We start from the raw sequence: 18,654 nt of genomic DNA, 5'->3' as shown, positions 1-18,654 counted from the left end.
TTACATACTTTGATGCATCGTACCTTTTTCTAATAACAAAATACACGCGTTAGTAACTTCAAGGAAAATATAAAATCAAACAATTAAATTAAATAATTGAAATAAAGATTTGGGACCAAACCCTCAGAAATTATAACCTTTCACGTCTAGGGCGAAGGCAACTTCGAACTTGGCTAGGTGTGTCTAAATCTCGTGAATGCGGAATTTTGTTAGAGGGAAGGTTTAGAAAAAGAATAGAGAGAGAAAGCTTCTAGCTTTAGAGAGAGATGATTGATTGTTGATGATGATTGGCGATGAATAAAAACGGAGGTTTAGGACCCTATTTATAAGAAAACTGTCCGGAAAGAGGTAGAATTTGATAAGGAATAAAACTCCACTCTGTCGCCGCAAAACCGACTTTGTCGCCAGGCGACAGGCCTGTCGTTTGGCGACAGCCTGGATTTCTACGCGCTTTCAAACACGGAGTCCACATATGAATCAAAATCGATTTGTAAAGTCCGTATGAAAACTGAAATAATATTTTTCATAAAATAATATTTTATTCCAAATAAAACTTATCAAAATATAATTATTAATTCTAATCCTATTAGGATTAAAGAGAACCTTCTAGAGAATTCTAGAAGACTATAATTAATTCTAATAACTTTAGGAATAACAATTAACATTGGGCCCTCCCCTAGATCATCGGGCCGCATGTAAAGATCAACCGGGCCCAGTTTAGTATTTTGGCCATAATTTCCTCATTATTCATCGGAATTGGGCTTATAATATATCGTTGGAAAGGTCTTTGCAAGCCCAATCCAACTACACTATTATTGGACCCCTATCGTGGACCAAACTAAACTGGATTGACTGTTTTCATAAAATAGAGTTGTTTTCGAAAACAGACAGAAAGAAAGAATTTTAATAAAAACCAACCGCAACACTTGACTTTTCACACTTTCACCTCGTTCGATAATCATTCGACGCAAAAGGTATTCATCACTGGGTTTGGTTTTGGGGAGACACATTTGGGTGTCTACAACTGCCATATGATCATCCTTGGCTTCCACATTGAGTTGGCATTGCTCTCCGTTATGTCCAATCTTCCCACAGTTGAAACATATCATACGAAGTCCTTCGTATTGGATTTGCCAGACCTTACCTTTGAGCCAAAATTTGGATAGTAGAAGTTTGGAGAGGTCAAGTTCAACACTTAAACGCGTGAATTGTCCTCGTCGAGCCATAGCAGTGTTACTATCTACTCGAATAACTTTCCCAATTTTACTCCCTATCTTATGTAGAAATTCAGTGTCAAAATATTCAACAGATAAATGAGGAATACGAACCCATGCTGTTAGGAATCGCATTGGAGCATCATCTGGTATAAAATTAGGCACCCATTTGCGAATAGTTAGATAGTTATCATCTAACATCCAAGGACCCTATGTGAGTACATGATTGTAGTCTCCAATGCTAGAGAATCCAGCAATGAAGTAGTCATGGCCGATATCAGTGAGAACCAGCCCTCCTTTTAACTCCCATTTCTTTTTCAGTCTCTTCATAAGAGACATATAACCAATCTTGCTGTTAAACATCTTGATTATTAGGGTGTGTTTCCAAGGCTTCCGGAGTCTGATTTTTTCCTCCTTTGAGAGTAAAATAACAGGGCATTTTGGGTCATCATTAACCCCCTCTGGTGGTTCATCATCATCAGAGGCATCCTCATCATCGATTTGGATCAAATTCCTATTATCAGCATTGTGGGCATTGTTCCTATTCAAGTCCTCATTAGCCACCATATCTCTGAAAGACATAGAGGCTGGAACAGGGGGGGTGCTTGGAATAGGCACTAGAGTATCAGTAGCAGTTGGAATTTCAGAGGGGAAGATGAGATGATTACTTTTTCTTTTTGGATTTTTGGTGGATCGAGCAATCAAATCTTGTTCCACAGAAGAAGGTTTCTGGGGAGAGAGTGAACAATAAGTGATAAAACTGATAATACACGCATTTTGGAGAAATGTTTCTTTATATCTATCGAGTTACGGAGTAGAAAATAAGAATATCTCTAATAATCCCAAGCATTGCTAGCTAAGAGACGGCTTATGACGTCCATTAGCCATCCTAATCGAAATAAAAAGGAGAGAGTGCACTCCCCTTCTCCGTAAGAACGTCCCAGATTGCCAAGTGATTGACGTTCTACAATACACGGGGGGCCCTCTCGCCAGCAAAATGCTACGGAGTACAAAAGTGACAAAACCCTCTGTTATTGTTTCCCTCTCTATTTCTCTCTCCTACTTCTTCAGCTTCAATTCTTAACTACTTCGTCTTCTTCACCGATCATCTTAGGGTTTCAGAATTTCTCTCTCCTCGACTATGGATTCCTTCCCCTTTCACGACGGCAACATTTCCAGTTTCATTGACAGCCGTAACATCGACTTCCGCCATGTAAATTCTCTCTCTTATTCATTGTGTAATCATACTGTTAATTCAATTTTGATCATTTTCTTTATTTTATTCAATTCGATCATTTTTTGTGCTTTGGATTATGATTTGATTGGTTTTGATTTCAGTTGTAAATGATTTCAGCTTTGATTTTGTGTTTTGAATGTTTGATTTTGGAAGTGAATTTTCGCCTGAAAGTATGAGATTGAAATTGTTGTAAATTTGAATGTATTTAATACTTCGTAACAATGTTAGCATAAGGTTAATGTCTGTCGAATTGTATAATTTGGAAGCAGGAAAATAGTTAGAGCTGATTCTTGATTGTTCTCTGTGTTATTATGCGACGGATGATTGTAGCGCGTATGATTGTTATTATTTTTTAATCATCGAACGAGGTATATTAGTAGGATGTTTGTGAGCTTGGAAGAGTATCTTGCCCTGACTAGTATAACTGTCGTCGCAATAATTTTTGCCTGAAAGTAGGAGAGTGTAATTGGAGGGTTGTTGATCAAATTCTATTATTCAGAAGCTAAAATAAGTGTCTTGATTGTTCTTTATATTGGTAGGCAACGATAATTGTAGCGTGTGAAATTATTATTGTTTTATCAGCCCATTGAACGAGGTATTTGAAGGATGTTTGTGAACTCATTGGAGTATCTTGGTCTGACTGTTGTATAGCTGGTGTTGCAATGGTCTACTGTTTTGCTGAAAAATTATGGTTTTCAGCATGGTTGATGTGCATATAAACGTGTGTATAAAGTTGTTTTACTGCCAAAAATTAGTAATTTTTTTGGTTTCGTATTGTAGGATGTCAAGCATACTTTACAAATGCACTCGTCCATGGTGCGAAGGCTGTCATTGGAAAGGGAAATGGAGGTTTGGTCTGCTAAGCCAGATTTTCACCTTTGTTTTCATGAAGTTTATGTAGTTATCATAATGTTTCAGCTTGAGAGTGTTGATTTTTTCAATTAAATGCAAAACAATGTGAAGGTTACTTTTACTTTTCTTCCGGTTTATGTCACTGATTATCAAAATGCAGTAAAATTTGCTAGATATATAGTGTTATCAACACTATAATTGACAGTTTAGATTGTTGTTAGTTGGTGAACGTGTAGCCACTAGAAAATTTAATCTTTTCAAATTTGTTACCGTGCCACATATTTTGCCAAGCAAGAGTAGGAATTCTAAAGGAAAGTATCAAAAGATAGGTTTAAAATTGTGTTAAAGCAAAACGATTATTCAGTTGTCCATTGATTATTTTAGCACCTCTATGTAAGAACAAACAAAAAAACTATACAGTGTCAACTGTCAAGTGTCTGGCTGATTTATTGTCCATATAGTTCCTACTTAGCTTTAGATATTGGTCATAAAGGGTTGAGTTAGACTATTTAGTATTTACTCTTCAAATGTGAAATTTATCCCAATGACAATTGACAATGGTTAAGATGGCTTATGTAAAAGTTAATTGTTGACGCCTCTGCTGCGAATTCTATAAATTCTTATCCTTGATTTAGTGCAAAGATAGGTAGACTTTAAAACAGACATTGACCTTCAAGTTAATCAAATAATTGGCTGGAGTCTCTCTGTCATGCAAATCTTTATGTGCAAATAGCCAAAACATGTAAAGACATGATATATATTACATGGCACAGTACCAACAGAGTGTTGAATTGTTTTTTCTTGTTCTTGATTTACATTTTGCAGCTTGTTTTTACTCCCTGTGCTTCTGTCTTTTATGTACTTTGATTTTACTTTGCTTACAGGGACACACAGGTTGTGTAAATACTATTGCATGGAACTCAACAGGTTCACTCTTGATATCTGGATCAGATGACACCCAGGTAACTTTCTTTTCACAATCTCAATTTCTTTTTCATGACTTGGGCAGTGTATAGGCCCGCCTTGGTGCAAGGTGACTGTCCCCCCCCCCCCCCCCCCCCAAAAAAAAACCCAAAAAAATAAAAAGTTAAAAAAATGCTATGAAGCAAAAAGGACCGGAAATGTAATTTTTTGAAGATTTGTTCCCCAAATTGTAGTCTGTTGTGCAGTAACTTACCAGGATTCAAGAAGTTATCACTGTTTAATAAGGATACCTTTGCAAGATTTTTTTTATTTTTATTGTTATTGTTATTTATTTATGTATTTATTTATTTTTTTGGTGTCAAACAATGAAAATTTTGGAGAAGAACTTTGCTATTTTCTAGAACATTAGGTACCTCATCCTTGGTTGAACTAGCTGATGGGGAAGTTGAATGTTATTTTTCAAAGAATGTTTCTTATTGGCATTAACCCAGAGATTTACTACCAAGGCATTTCAGAATGTCTATTTATTTAATACATTGTTGCTCACAGATTAATATATGGAGATACTCTGATCGTAAGCTTTTGAACTGCATTGATACGGGCCATTCTACCAACATATTCTGTACAAAATTTATACCTGAGACTTCTGATGAGAAAGTGGCGTCTGGGGCTGGTGATGCAGAGGTAATACATAGTGTTAAATTTTTGAAGTTTTCCGTGGATGGGCAAGTATTGTTGGTTACAAGCTCTTATGATTTTAGGTCCGTGTGTTCAATATCTCTTATTTAAGTGGAGGAAGGGTGGAAGAGACGGCTATGACTCCTTATGCTCATTTTCAGTGTCATACTAAGAGAGTCAAAAAATTAGCGGTGAGACATTTTTATCTTTCATCCTGTTTCTTTTGTGCAATCCTTATTTGCTTTATATGATAACAAGGGCTTCAATATTGTTTCAAAATTGAAAATGCTTTGTTATATAATCTTAGTATTTTCTTCTTTTACATATGTGGTCCTTGTGGTCTTTGTAGGTTGAGGTTGGAAACCCAAATGTGATCTGGAGTGCCAGTGAAGATGGAACCTTGAGGCAGCATGACCTTCGTGAGGGTTGTTCATGTCCTCCCGCTGGATCTTCCAATCAAGAATGCCGCAGTGTACTAGTGAGTTTGCTATCCCCTTTGACTGTCTGCAATTTTCTTACCATGATAGTAGTGATAATGTATAGAACTTGATACTCCCTCCACTGTCAGACTGTTGTCATCCTGGACTTGGGTAGCATATTAATAGTAGATCGTAAGGTAGTTTTGACCTTTATTTATTTATTTATTTTTGGATATTGGAGAAGTAAAAAAAAAAAAAAAATGATTGAGGGAGAAAGAGATAGTAGCGGGGGTCTCCACATGGACCACATCACATGAGATATGAAGAGACAGAGAAAGTGATAGTGAGATAGTCCTACAGGTTGAAAAATTAAGTGAGGTGAACTTTCTATTAAGGTTCCGTTTTTTTTGATGGAAAACATATTTCATTTTTATGAAAAATCATTTTCGAAAGAAATCAATTTTCAATTGAAAACATTATTGTGAAAATAGTTTTCCTTCGTTTGATTATAGGAAATTTTATAGAGAAAAAAGAAAATGGAAGTAAAAAGGAGGGGAAGGATAAAGGAGAGAACATAGAGAAGTGAGGAGTAAATAAGAAAATGTGTCATACCTTCTTTACAAAAAGAAAATGGATTTCCTTTACTTGAAAGTTGAAAGTAACTTTTCACCTGTAGAAAACTTGTTTTCCACCCTTCAACGGAACAAATAAAGGAAAATGGAGAAATGAAGGAAAATCACGAAGGAGAATCATTTCCAAGAAGATGTTTTCCATCAAAACAAATGGATTCATAAGGTAACAAGATAATTATATGGTGTCTTACCAAGAGACTATGCTAGACAATTAATTTGATAATGAAGGGAGAACAATGAATTGATCTTATAGTTTTTATGATTTTTCTAGTATTAGGATTTTTTTTAATTATTATCTTTATATTTCAGTAAAAATTATAGGGTATACTTATGTAAAAGTGTTTTCTGAGATAAATCTAATCATATTTATTTCAAATGTGAAAGTTTGACTTTGATCTTAAAAGGATAGTGCTTTCCTGCTGCCACTTATAGGATATAGCAGTCCAAGGAGGCCTTTTTTGTTCATACGACTGTTCTAATTCTAATTAAATGTTTTTTATATCTATATATTATGGGGAAATGAATTGTATCTGAAGGTTTATTCATTTATGGGAAAATATCTGCCTAACTTTCTTTGTTTGGGGACAGGGGAATTTGCTTTGTTCAAGTGTCATTGACTAACAACTAGGATTTCATGCCAGCTTGACTTGCGAGGTGCTGCAAAAAGGTCCTTGGCTGAACCTCCTAAACACCCACTTCAATTAAAGTCTTGTGATATCAGTGTGACAAGGCCACATCTGCTTCTTGTCGGAGGAAGGTGCTTTTCAGCTATCCAATCAATCTCTGAATTTGTTTTTTATTATTTTGTAGCTGTTGAATTTTAAAGAGGCTGTGCTAATTTGTGCCAATTTTTCTGGTTGCTTAATGCTTGCAGTGATGCATTTGCTCGTTTGTATGATAGAAGGATGCTGCCTCCAATGTCTTCCTGCCGGAGAAAAAATTCACCACCTCCTTGTGTTAACTATTTTTGCCCAATTCATCTCTCTGAGAGGGTTAGTATGAAGGATGATTCCTGTGCTTGAAATTTTCCTTGAATTTTAATGTTGCTTAGGTAGTATTTGGTAGCAGTGTAATCTCATATGCATTCAATCCTGGTACTCTTAAATGGGTTTAGTCTGACATTGCTAGAGATTCCTTTCCACGTTGGAAAATTCATCCAATATGGGTAAAATTCTTAAGCAAAATTATAAATATGTCTCCTTGGATAACTACCTCCAGGAAGTGGGACATTATATTAACATAATAAATTTGTGCAAGTAGGTCTTGCTTTCTTTGGTTAGGTTATTTTGCCATCTCTGTAGAAGAACTGAACTCTCTCCTAGTCTCCTTTGCCTTTAGTGTACTACCTTAAGAGACTTATAGCTTTCTCTTTGCTTTGTTTGCACTTGAACCAGTGCCCTTTAGTTGGTTTGTTATCTTAGAATATGGGCTGCATCAAAATTTGGGGAATGTAGGATGCTTAGGTAGCTACAAGAGTGACACATGTGTGCCCTTGGCAATTCATTTCGGACTTCATCACTTTCTTCTCATCTCTAGTGAGGTTCACTGTTCAAGATAGGGGATAGTTGCATTTGTTTTGGGATGATATTTGGACAAGAGATCAGCTTTTTTGTACTTATTTCCCTTGGTTACTCCATTTGTCCTCTCTTTATAACGTAGTAGTGTCTGTTTTTTTATTGTGATGATGGCATAATGAGACTTACATTTCTGATGACCACTACAAGATATGGAGTAGAGTATCTTTCTTCCTTGAGGGAGATTTTGGGTTTTTAATTAGTATCAGCGGATTTCAGGGTGTGTGTTAGAGGGGAAGGGTGTTATCAGGGTCTTCTATTTTGTAGATGGTTTCTTTGTTTCTCAACTCAACACCCTCACCAGCTTTTCCTGTAGCAAACATTTTTTGGATGGTGAGGTTTCTCTAAGGTGAAGGATTTTATGTGGGCTTTGGCTTCTGGTAAGAATAATACTAGTGACATGCTTTAAAGTTAAGCTGGGTTTTGTTACTTAACCAGCTATCTGGATGCCAGTCAAGTTGCTAATGAAATCCTTTTCACTATATTTTACATTTTGACAAGGCAAGATCCCTCTGCAGGAGCCTGTTTGCTTGCACAAGGATTCTAGGTTTTTTCTTTTAGAGGTTGTGGATTGGTGCAGATTATATTTCTAGGGTTTAATTAGGATAAATAGAAGAAGTTGTGGTGCAATGCTTTCATGGAATTCATGCGGTGTGTGTGGCTAAATTGCTAAAGCAGATTCAAGGGTCAACTCAGAAGTTTGTTTTGTTTTCTCAATTGTCATGGGGACAAAGTCACTTATTAAGCTATTATGGGCTAAGGCAGCAGGGGCTTTCAAGAGTTACTCGATTGGGGAGGTCAATATTTAACTTTTGCACCTGTTTAGACTCTTTAGAGGACAACTTTTTATCCTTATTTTCTACTCTATAGAGGTTGTAGGTTGGTGCAGATTAGGTTTCAGGGCTTTAAATTCTAATTAGTAGATCAAAACGTTTCACACTTTATTTTTGAGCTTTGACTTTTTACAGAAATGTGACTTACAGTTTTCTGAAAGGTGTCAAAATTTTTGTGGAAGGATTAATTCAGTCTTAACGCTGTACATTGTGGTTGATTTAATAAATTCTTACATGCGCATTCCTTGTAGTTCTTGGACTGTTTATTACTTCCTCTGTTTTTTTTGGTTGACACGTTTTGACTTTGACACTATACACAAATCCTACTTTGACTAGCTTTTGTGATCTGTAGTTATGATAAAACATAGTCTTATACTCATATGGGGTCTTAGAATCATCTCAAAATATATCTTCATAACATCAATTTTTTATAATTTTTACTCATTGGTAATTAGAGATATTAACTATTCAAATAGTGTGTTGACAAACGTGGAAAAAAAGAAATGTGTCAACTTTAAAAAAAAAAAAAAAAAAAAAAAAAAAAAAAAACGGAGGAAGTAGTATTTTTCGTTTTGCTAACCTCTAATCTTATTTAACTGTGCAATTTTTATTCAGGGACGATCAAGCTTGCATTTAACTCATGTTACATTTAGTCCTAATGGCGAAGAAGTTCTTACAAGTTATAGTGGAGAGCATGTCTACTTGATGGACCTGAAGCAAGGTTTACTGTTGCATTTACCTTATTTATGCTTTCTCAATTTCATGCTGTCTGGAGCAGTGTCATCAACTTCAAAGATTTGGATAAATTTGACCTCTAATGAGAGCTTATGCTAATTTTAAGTGTTCATATCATTTGGTTTCAGGAAAATATTCTTTGTTTCTTTGTCAGCACTTCTTGTAGAAACCCTTAGTAGGAACCAATTATCGATCATTTTCTAAAATAAATATGTTATATGTCTGTGAAGTCTGGCATAAAGTTTGAGTAATTCTGCATGAATTCGTGAATTGTGACACATGAAAATCTGGTTATTGAAATAGTCAATCTGCTAGAAGATAAATTTTTTGCTCTTATAAAAAATGCTCATTGAAAAGGGACTATGGAGCTGATAATTACAATGAATTTATTTAATTTTAAAATCATTGATATGAGTGCACTTGTCTTGGTTCTGATGCATTTCTGCTGTTGTACGGTATTGCACCTGTATATTCAACCAGATGCTATATCTTATCTAGACCTAAGATTCATGGATGTTCTATGAAACTAAGGCTACAATCAGTGATGGCCATATATTTCTATTCTATTTTGCGTTGGTATGATACTTTGACTTAGGTTCTTGTGTCAGACATGGGTATGTGCCCTAAGTGCTTGGCTCTGCTTTTTTTTATGCAAAACTAGTGGCCTAGGCGATGCCCCGGGGTATTATATTATTTATATGTAATGTAAGATTGAAAGAAATTTTATTTACTTAACACAATTGGTTATAAAGGACATACAATTAATTAATATTTTAATAATGTGTATATGTTATCCATCGGATTATAGTCTCTTTCAATTACAGAATATTATAGCTTTGGTATGATAAATAAACCAAATAAATTTGAATAGATGAGTTTGTAAATTCTTTGCTTTTAAAGTGAGAGGTTAGAGTCTTGATAGTTTCATTTTTTATGCGAGGATTGGTGGGTAGAGAACAGGCGGCAACACATGGCGAGGTAATACGTCTTTGTCTTGGGTTTTAGGAGTAGTGGAGTACTATAGATTTCCATCTTATTTGTCTATGATAAAGGATAATGTCCATACCCATGTTAGAGTGACTGATATGTAGAATCAGAGTTACCATAGGTGGCTGTTGATTAGTTTTTTTTTGTTTTGTTTTGTTTTTTTTTTTTTTTTTTTTTTTTTTTGGGGAAAAGGGGGGTTGGGGAATGGGGTTGGTATTGAATTTGGGAATTTTATTTACTCAAATTTAGGTTGGGTCAAACTAACTGCCGGGCATCTTTCAAACTTGGAGAAATACATGTATGCGAGCATACACACTGTTTTTCCTCGTTTTATATTACTCCTTTTCTTGGGGGTGGCTGCAAGTGGCGGAAACGCTATGCAGTACACATGCAGAGATGTTGCAAAACATAGGTAGTACCGTAGTAGTTGCCTAGTTGGGAGGATGGGGGGAGAGAAGGGAGGCCATGGGTTGGCATGGAATTTGGGAATTTTTTTTAAATGCAAATTTATGTTGGGCGAAACTAACTCTGCTGAGCATCTTTTAAACTTGTTTACTCTTTTCCACACACACGCGCGCTCGCGAACACACACACACATACACACACTCAAACCTATGAGACTGCAGTTTATTACTCTGTTTTTCCTCATTTTATGGTTTTATATTATTTCTTTCCTTGGGTGTGTTTGCAGGCGGTGAAAATTCTATGCAGTACACATGTGGAGATGTTGCAAAGCATTGGACCTTTTCTCCTGTTCTTGATGGAGTAGAATTTTCACCTGTAGAAGCTGTTGCTTCTAAAAATATCTCCATGGCAAAAAGCTATGATACCGTGCAGGTAATTTTTTCATTTTATATTTTATTTTAAAGAATTGGCTTTTTACTGTTCACATTCTCCTGAGTAGTACAATGTGATCAACTTTTGAACAATATCTTCACAGATTGGCAAGTGCAAAAAACTGATGGAAATTGCAAAAACATGTTTGGAAGAGGGAGCAAAGTATTATTATGGAATTGAAGCATGTAATGAAGTTCTGGATGGAGGTTATAAAATTGATCGCCAGCTTAGGCATGATTGTCTCTGTACACGTGCTGCCTTGTTTCTTCAGGTTTAGCTCAAATTTTTGGTTAATGTTGGCGATATTTGTGTTTCTAATTCGGGCCATGCTTATTGCTGACGACTTCTCATTTTCCAGCGGAAGTGGAAAAGTGACGCCCACATGGCTGTTAGGGATTTGAATCAAGCTCAGAAAATTAATTCATCTTCATTTAAAGCACGTTTCTGCATGTCTGAAGCTCTATCTCAGGTTAGGATCCATTTTTTGTGCTACCTACCTCTGGCATTTGGTATATCCATTAGATCATTTATTTGGTAATTAGAAGATTGTTGCTTAGTGATTTGATAATTTCAGTTTAGCCCATTTTTAGCTAGAGATATCCACTAATGACTGCACATTTTCTATGAAATAAAAATAATTAAGAGAGAATTTCTTTTACACCCTCAATCTGGGACAACTGCCTGGCTAATATGAAATATTTGTGTTTAACAACAAATAAGGCATTGGTTTCTAATACTGAAATATGACTGCCGTAATCCAAATATAAAAGTACTTTGACTTTTCTAATCTTGATAATTAAACTAGTGATGTGTTAAGCCTGATTTGGGATATTATATTCTTCTGGATGATCAATTTGATGTTGCCGGTCAAAGACTTTCTTAAGAAATCAACAATCAAGAAAAGGCTGATACCTTGAAAGTAATTAGTCTTGTTCTCCTCTTGAGAGACGTGTCTTTATAGTGTAAATTTCCCACCAGTGTATAGTAATGGATTAGACAATTTCTCAGATACCGATGTTCAGGCAATCCATATTGGATGCTAGGTCAACTATAAAGGACCTTGAAAGAGGGCGAACATTTTGATGATAAAAATTTATTGAAATTGAATCTTTTGGCACTGATTGTCACTTCCAAATAGGATTTTTCTTTGTTATCGTATAAATATGTACTACCTCCAAATCTGAAAAATGTTGATGCATACTATTTACATAAACTCTAATGCAACCCTTTGGCGAATCTAACAAGATCCCATGCAAAATTTTGATATCCAAAGTGTATAATAGTAAGAATTCATGGTCAAAGTTTTCATACTTTGGATACAAATTTCAAAGTGTTTAACACCTTTCAGATTTGGAGGTATTTGAGAATTTCACTTCCAAAAATACTGGACTAAATCATGGGCCTCTATCTTTAAAGGTGCTGAGACCTTGGAATTCCTGTTTCATTTTACTTTATTGTTACAAATTCGATCTAGAAGTTCATGGTAAGCATAAACTTTATGATGTCAGAAGTTTTAGATGATTCATATTAAATGCTATAAAAATTGTTACGGACATTGCACATAAGGATTTCTCCTATACTTATGCCTTTCGGACTACAGCCTATCCTTTTCTGGATCTGCTGATTCTTTAATTTCCTAAGGAGTTTTGGCGCTGTTAATTTATTTACTTTGTTTCATCATCCTTGTATGCAGTTGGGAAAGCATAAAGAAGCTCTAGATTTTGCTCTTGCAGCTCAGTCTCTGGATCCCTCAAGAGCCGAAGCATTGGATAGGGTAGAAAGTATACGAAAGGAGCTTTCAGCAGGTCTGTGTGTAAAACTTATAGTTACATTTTGTCTCTTTGAGTTAGGTTTTCGGGTTTACCATTTTTTAATCAGGCAGGGGATGATTTGTTGAGTGTTGCCTCTTGAAGCTTTTATCTTGCATGATTTTTTATTACTTTTGATGATGATGGGTGTTTGGCAACATCAACAAGCTGCTGCTTATAATGTGTTGGGTTGCTGTTTTGTATATCGGCGGGCCTCTTTGTCATTCTATCTATCGATAAGTGAAAATCATTCTTAAAAGAAGGAAATATTAACTTTGTTGAGATGAAGTAATCAAATTGAATATTCTTTTTATGAAGGAATTGTTGTTATTGGGAGAATTACATGCTGTATATCCTATGCTCTGTGTTGACAGAGTGTTGATAATTCAGCATTCAAGAAGGAGCCTCTGGAGTTAGGGACATTGTGAGGAAGTGTTAATTACTGTTATGTTAGAGATGTATGCACTCAGTGTGGGACACATGAAGTTGAAAAGTTGCAAATATTTGAGAAGTCACTTGCATCTCTGCATGTTTTACACTTTAGAGTTGCAAGGATGATGTTTGTATTCAGTTGTATTGCTAGTCGAGTCTTTTCCTCTCCTTAGGTCTTTGAATCATTGGTATATAGTATTATTTGAACTGCTGCAACATTCAAACATTGGTTTGTTGAAAGCGCAATTCCATTTTTCTTCTTGTTTCTGGCATAGACTTTACTGTTGTCAACTTTGGTTGAAGTGTTGGGACTTGAAGACTTGAAAGTTTGCCTTAGTCTCTGTTTTGTTGCTGGTGTTTTGTACCTGATGTTATTTTATTTTTTCGAAACATGAATAGCTGAAGCTGAAAAGAATAAGAAGTTGAATGATGTGGGATCCAAGACTGAACCACGTGCTGGCAGAGTAATATCATTAAGTGACATACTTTACCGCTCAGAAGCTAATAGTGATGCTTCACAAGATGGTCCTAGATCTGACAGAGAAGATTCTGATTATGATGAAGAACTAGAGTTGGATTTTGAAACATCAATGTCAGGTGATGAGGGTCGTGATGTTGAATCGGTTCATGGAAGTCTGAATTTGAGGATTCATAGAAAAGATGGTAGTTCTAATGGCTCCTGTGGATCTCCATCTTCTTCCCAAAATGACAGAACAAGTTATCAGGTTTTTTTTAACTAAAACCAGCTTTTAGCCTTATGCATGAAGACACAGACGCACACACGCACACGCACACGCACGCACGCACTACGTTACTTTTTAGAGGCATGATGAGATCAAATTTTCTTTCTTTGCCATACTTCTTGAGAATTGTGTATGTGATGACCTATTGATGCTGTATAACCAGCTGTTCAAATGGCATCTACTTTAATTTTTTAATGTTCAAGTATTTATTCTTACGTACTGTAGTGAACAGTCCTTTTTTGATCTTGCTTTTACACTCAAGTAGAGGCTGTTTCTCAGTGTCATTACAGTATGAGCAATGTGGATTAATTTTTTAATTTTGGTCGGTAATTGTCCTGACTTTAAGAGTTTTCTTGAATTGCAGCCAGAAGCAGTCATAGATATGAAACAGAGATATGTTGGTCACTGTAATGTAGGAACAGACATAAAACAGGCTAGTTTCTTGGGTCAGAATGGTATGCTGTACTTTTTGTTATGTTATCGATTGAAAGTTATCAATATATTATTCTTGACTCCTGTAGTGATGAGTATTATTCTGTTTTTATTTTTTTTTTATTGAAATTTAATATCTTGTAGTGAATTTCTATGTAATTAGTGTCATGAATGGGCCTTGTACTATTGGGTTGGGACTTGGGAGCCAAACTTGGAGAAGGCCAAGTATTGACCTTTAATTAAATAATGTATACTTCTTTATAAAACAGAATGCTGTTAGCCAGATTTGGGCTCTGCTATCCTCGGCTACTTATTTTTTCTGAGTATTATTTAAATAAATTGAGGATAACATTGCCTTACACCCTTTTTTTTTTTTTTTTTTTTTTTTTTTTTTGTTTGTGTAAACCCCCTAACTTATACTACATATTACTTTGGACAATTAAGAATTTGAATTGTTTTTTGAAAATCACTCAAACTTTGCATTATGATCGCCACGTTTATGAAGTGCTGCTATCCATTTGTTGCAATTTTAAATGCTGTGACTTGTAATTCTGCCAGAAGTTCGGGTTAAACATGCATCTCAGGATGTCACCCCAAAAGTGTCAAACGAACAAGGTAGAGAAGTATCAAAAACTCTTTCCTGAAGCTTATCTACTCGTAACAATCCTAGGACTGGGGCAATGAAATGAACCCTTTATTATAATTTTGGAAAAATCTTAAGTTGTATGATGATCTTCTTGTAGTGTGTCAAGAAGGCAGGAATAGCCCCATAATTATAATGGATGAATAATTACTTTTGGAGTACCTTGCACAAGTTTGTATTGTTTTGAAATTTTATTTTTATATTTCAAATTGATGTTGTTTTGAACTTTTTCTGGTGCTTCCCCCCTTTTCTTCTCTCATTCATTCACTCTGCTCTTTGCCTATGAGTCAGTTGGTTTGTCTTTCTGGTCACCTGTGCTATGTGGCCTAAACCTTGTACCTTTTTCAACCCTTATACATGCCTCTGCAGTCTTACTGCTAACATTTGTGAATGAATGATTATCCTGCTGCTTAAATGGGGCTCCTTTAAGGTGCTCATAATGTACCTAGCGATACCCTTTTGGTAACTTAGTATTATTGATTGTAGGTGATTATATTGCCAGTGGAAGTGATGATGGCAAATGGTATATTTGGGAAAAGAAAACTGGCAGATTGGTCAAAGTGCTTGTTGGAGATGAAGCTGGTAAAGCTTTCCATAATTTGATTTTTTCATAGGACGATGTTTATTCTCATCAGGGTAAAATCTTATTGCTATATTGTACTTCTCATCCCTTCCTATCTTTTTAGTGGTAAATTGTGTCCAGTGCCATCCATTTGATTCAGTTGTGGCTACTAGCGGAATTGATAACACAATAAAGGTGAGTGTGCTGGAAAGGCCTAATGATGCAGTTTTTTTTTTTTTTTTTGCTTGTTTCCGATTGTTTACTATGTGTAGTTAAGTGATTGATTGATTATATTTGCGAAAATGGTTCTAGATTTGGACTCCGAGTGCTCCCACTCCATCGGTGGCAGGTGGTTCAGCCGATCTTGATACAGAAGGTTCTGATGCAGCTAATGTCTTGGAAGCAATGGAAGGCAATCAACGCAGATTATGCCAGACACGTGAAGCTATTCTGTAAGATTTATGCACTTTTGCATGTGAAGGCGTGAAGCTATTGAGTACAAACATTTATTAGACAGCTACAATAAAAATCCTGATTTCTTTTGATGCCAAAGGACCCTTTAGTTGTGGCTGTAGCACACCGGTCTTGTTTCCTTAGTCGCCTCTTGCCACTTCTGGTGCTTATGTTAAACTCAAAGGCTTGAAGGGTTAATCTATTCCATTATGGTGCTGTTAGGATGCCTTTCTTTCCTGTTAGGGAAACAATGAGTTTTAGCCTCTGTTAAACAAGATGGTGATCAAGAAGTTTTTTTAAAACAAACCCTGTTTAGTAATTAAGTCATGACTCTATTTCCATGTCATTATCCTTCATGTGCCGCATGGTGTTTTCTAGTGTTTTCTTTGGGTGTTTTGCAGCTGTAATGCAAGCACTGAACTTTATCTTAACTTTTAATTTGCTAATACTTATACGAAGTTATATACTTTCTACTTTTATAGCTTTAGGATAAGCTAAGAAGCTGAACAGAGTTTTGGTCTGTATCCAAATTATATGCTGTGATTCTAGTCTCTCATAAAATGTACTCGTAGAAGATTTGACCAGTTGCCTTGTATCTGATTAATTTGTACTCATAAAACTTGAAGGTTTCTGTGATTTTTCCCCATACGAGTTTTAAATGAATTGGACATGAAAGTCTTAAGTTCTGTATTCCATAAAGTGGGACTTTTATAACCATACTAACCTAAGGCTTTACCACTGGTTTTTGCTCAGCCTATTGCTGAATTTGTCTACTTCGAAATCAGAAAATTGCCCAGATAGGCTAGCTTTGACACGGTTTAAGCTGTAATTTTCTTGAAAATAATTGCCTTTCTAATTGTTGCAGGCTTTTTGTGTGTGGTGGGTTTTTTTTTTTTTTTTTTTTTTTTTTTTTTTTTTTTTTGGGTTGGGGTGGGGGGTTGTCTGTTTTCCCCCCTCTAGTAAACGAGGGTTGAAGATTAGTTCCCTATTAACTGAGTCATAACTATGTAACTCTCATATTGCGAAATTTTCTGCAGACTTTACAGATTTTGTAGCTCTCATTGGTTTGTTTACTTCAGCTTTTTATCATTTAATGTCCTGCTGATGAATCTGATTACCACATCATTTTGTATAGGTGTCGTATTGTTCTAAAATTTAACCTATATATTTTCTGTTGTACAGGCCACTTGAGCTGTTGGAGAGGTTTCGCATGCATGATTTTGCCGAAGGAACTCTGCATCCCTTTGAATGCGCTCAGAGCTAGTTCCCCTCCATTTTCAAGGCTAGTCTCTGGTAGATTTGACTACAGTTTTGTGCCATAAGCTTCCCTGCATCTCATTATCCTGTAAAAGTTCTTGGTAAGAGTTTCAGCTTCTTTGTTTCAGTTCTTTCATGATCCATTGTGTGGATATTGCATGGTTAACATCTCTCATCTATTGTTTTTAATCTAAATGGATAGGTCTAGATGAATATCAATAGATATATATTAGGATCCTATGACCCAGGTAAAATTTTACAGAATGCATTAGGGTGCCAACCAGAGATTATCGAGCCAGGATGGAGCACTAATGCTCATAGCCATAGGACACATTTAGCCAATATTCATTGAGGGGGTATCCTTTTCTTTTATTTAATAAAAAAAAAAAAACCCTACATTTTCTCACTCTCCATTTTTTACACAGTAGCTGCAATACCAGCTTGTTGTCTGAAGCTGGACCTTTATACCTAATCGTCAAATATTAAACTACACGTACACTAATTTTTTGAACAGCAAGTAATAGTGTTTTGATATTTTAAATGACAAATCTTTTGGAATGAGAAAAGTTCCATGGTCAAGTAATATAAAATAGAGGGAGTTTTATCTTTGTAACACCTTTAATAATCAAGGTACACTCATTTTTGCATTAATGTTTACTGCTATATTGGACTTTAAAGGGAATAATTGTAGGTTATGCAAAGCAGTATGATGAAAACCTTTTAAAGAAGTTTATAATGTCCTAATACATGTCTTTTGAAGATGCTTATTAATCTTTTTATTTCTCCTGAAAATGCAGAGTAAATATCTTTCATTCTCAGTCTGTTGCTAGCCAACTATCTTCAGCCTGAAGAATTCGATGATATAAGAAGCATAATCACCCATGGGTTTTACTGCAGCTTGCCTAGGTTGTATATTGTGAAGCACTGAAGCAAGCATGGTTTCAACATGTTGCTGATTTTTTTTTTTTATTATTTTTTTTTTTTAACACCGATACAATTTCCTTTTTTTTTTTTTTTTTTTTTTTTGTGCTGAGCGGCTGACTGGAGGTCGAAAAGCCAATACTAAGGTATATGGTTGTAATTTGCTGTCTATGTAAATTGTTCTGTACTTAACAATAAGCTTGGGCAAACAGTACAGGCAATAATTTATTTTATTTTTTTTCAACATAGGACATTTGTATCGTGTAATTTTAATTGGGCTCAATTCTACTGTAAAGTAAATAAATTTCTGTTATATTAGTAGGCTGAATAGTTGATTGCATAGGCAAATCTGGCAAATCTTTCTAACCCCTTGAATAATCTGCTTTCGGCTTTCTATTTTCTATTAAGCAGAACAACAAAGCATTTACAATAATTATTTGCCTTGCGTTTAACCGTTAAGGACTGAAATTTTTTCCATGGA

At 35.4% G+C, this 18,654-nt stretch overlaps 1 protein-coding gene across 1 annotated transcript; it reads left to right on the top strand.

Moving 5' to 3' along the window:
• The first annotated feature begins 2,165 nt into the window (after positions 1 to 2,165).
• Positions 2,166 to 18,513, top strand: LOC145586534 (protein ALTERED SEED GERMINATION 2-like). Its single transcript, XM_081643392.1, has 20 exons — positions 2,166 to 2,427; positions 3,232 to 3,300; positions 4,188 to 4,265; positions 4,777 to 4,911; positions 4,989 to 5,096; positions 5,255 to 5,383; positions 6,598 to 6,713; positions 6,831 to 6,948; positions 8,979 to 9,084; positions 10,777 to 10,922; positions 11,026 to 11,193; positions 11,281 to 11,391; positions 12,616 to 12,727; positions 13,562 to 13,887; positions 14,270 to 14,360; positions 15,467 to 15,562; positions 15,667 to 15,737; positions 15,855 to 15,994; positions 17,178 to 17,353; positions 18,050 to 18,513. The coding sequence occupies exons 1-19, from the start codon at positions 2,356 to 2,358 to the stop codon at positions 17,257 to 17,259; spliced, it is 2,274 nt and encodes a 757-aa protein (XP_081499518.1). The 5' UTR covers positions 2,166 to 2,355; the 3' UTR covers positions 17,260 to 17,353; positions 18,050 to 18,513.
• The last annotated feature ends 141 nt before the right edge of the window (positions 18,514 to 18,654 follow it).

The sequence above is a fragment of the Chenopodium album genome, chromosome 16 (assembly GCF_948465745.1).
Source record: "Chenopodium album chromosome 16, dcCheAlbu1.1, whole genome shotgun sequence".
Classification (NCBI taxonomy): Eukaryota; Viridiplantae; Streptophyta; class Magnoliopsida; order Caryophyllales; family Amaranthaceae; genus Chenopodium; species Chenopodium album.
Note: the sequence above shows the minus strand (reverse complement) of the source record. Positions and strands in the feature narration are given on the sequence as shown.

Bases quoted from the DNA above. Each gene is read 5' to 3' on its own strand.
- LOC145586534 (XM_081643392.1), top strand. From the start codon at position 2,356: ATGGATTCCTTCCCCTTTCACGACGGCAACATTTCCAGTTTCATTGAC. The intron at 3,301-4,187 runs GTTTGGTCTGCT...CTTTGCTTACAG, and splicing joins CATTGGAAAGGGAAATGGAG to GGACACACAGGTTGTGTAAA. The intron at 15,738-15,854 runs GTGAGTGTGCTG...AAATGGTTCTAG, and splicing joins GAATTGATAACACAATAAAG to ATTTGGACTCCGAGTGCTCC.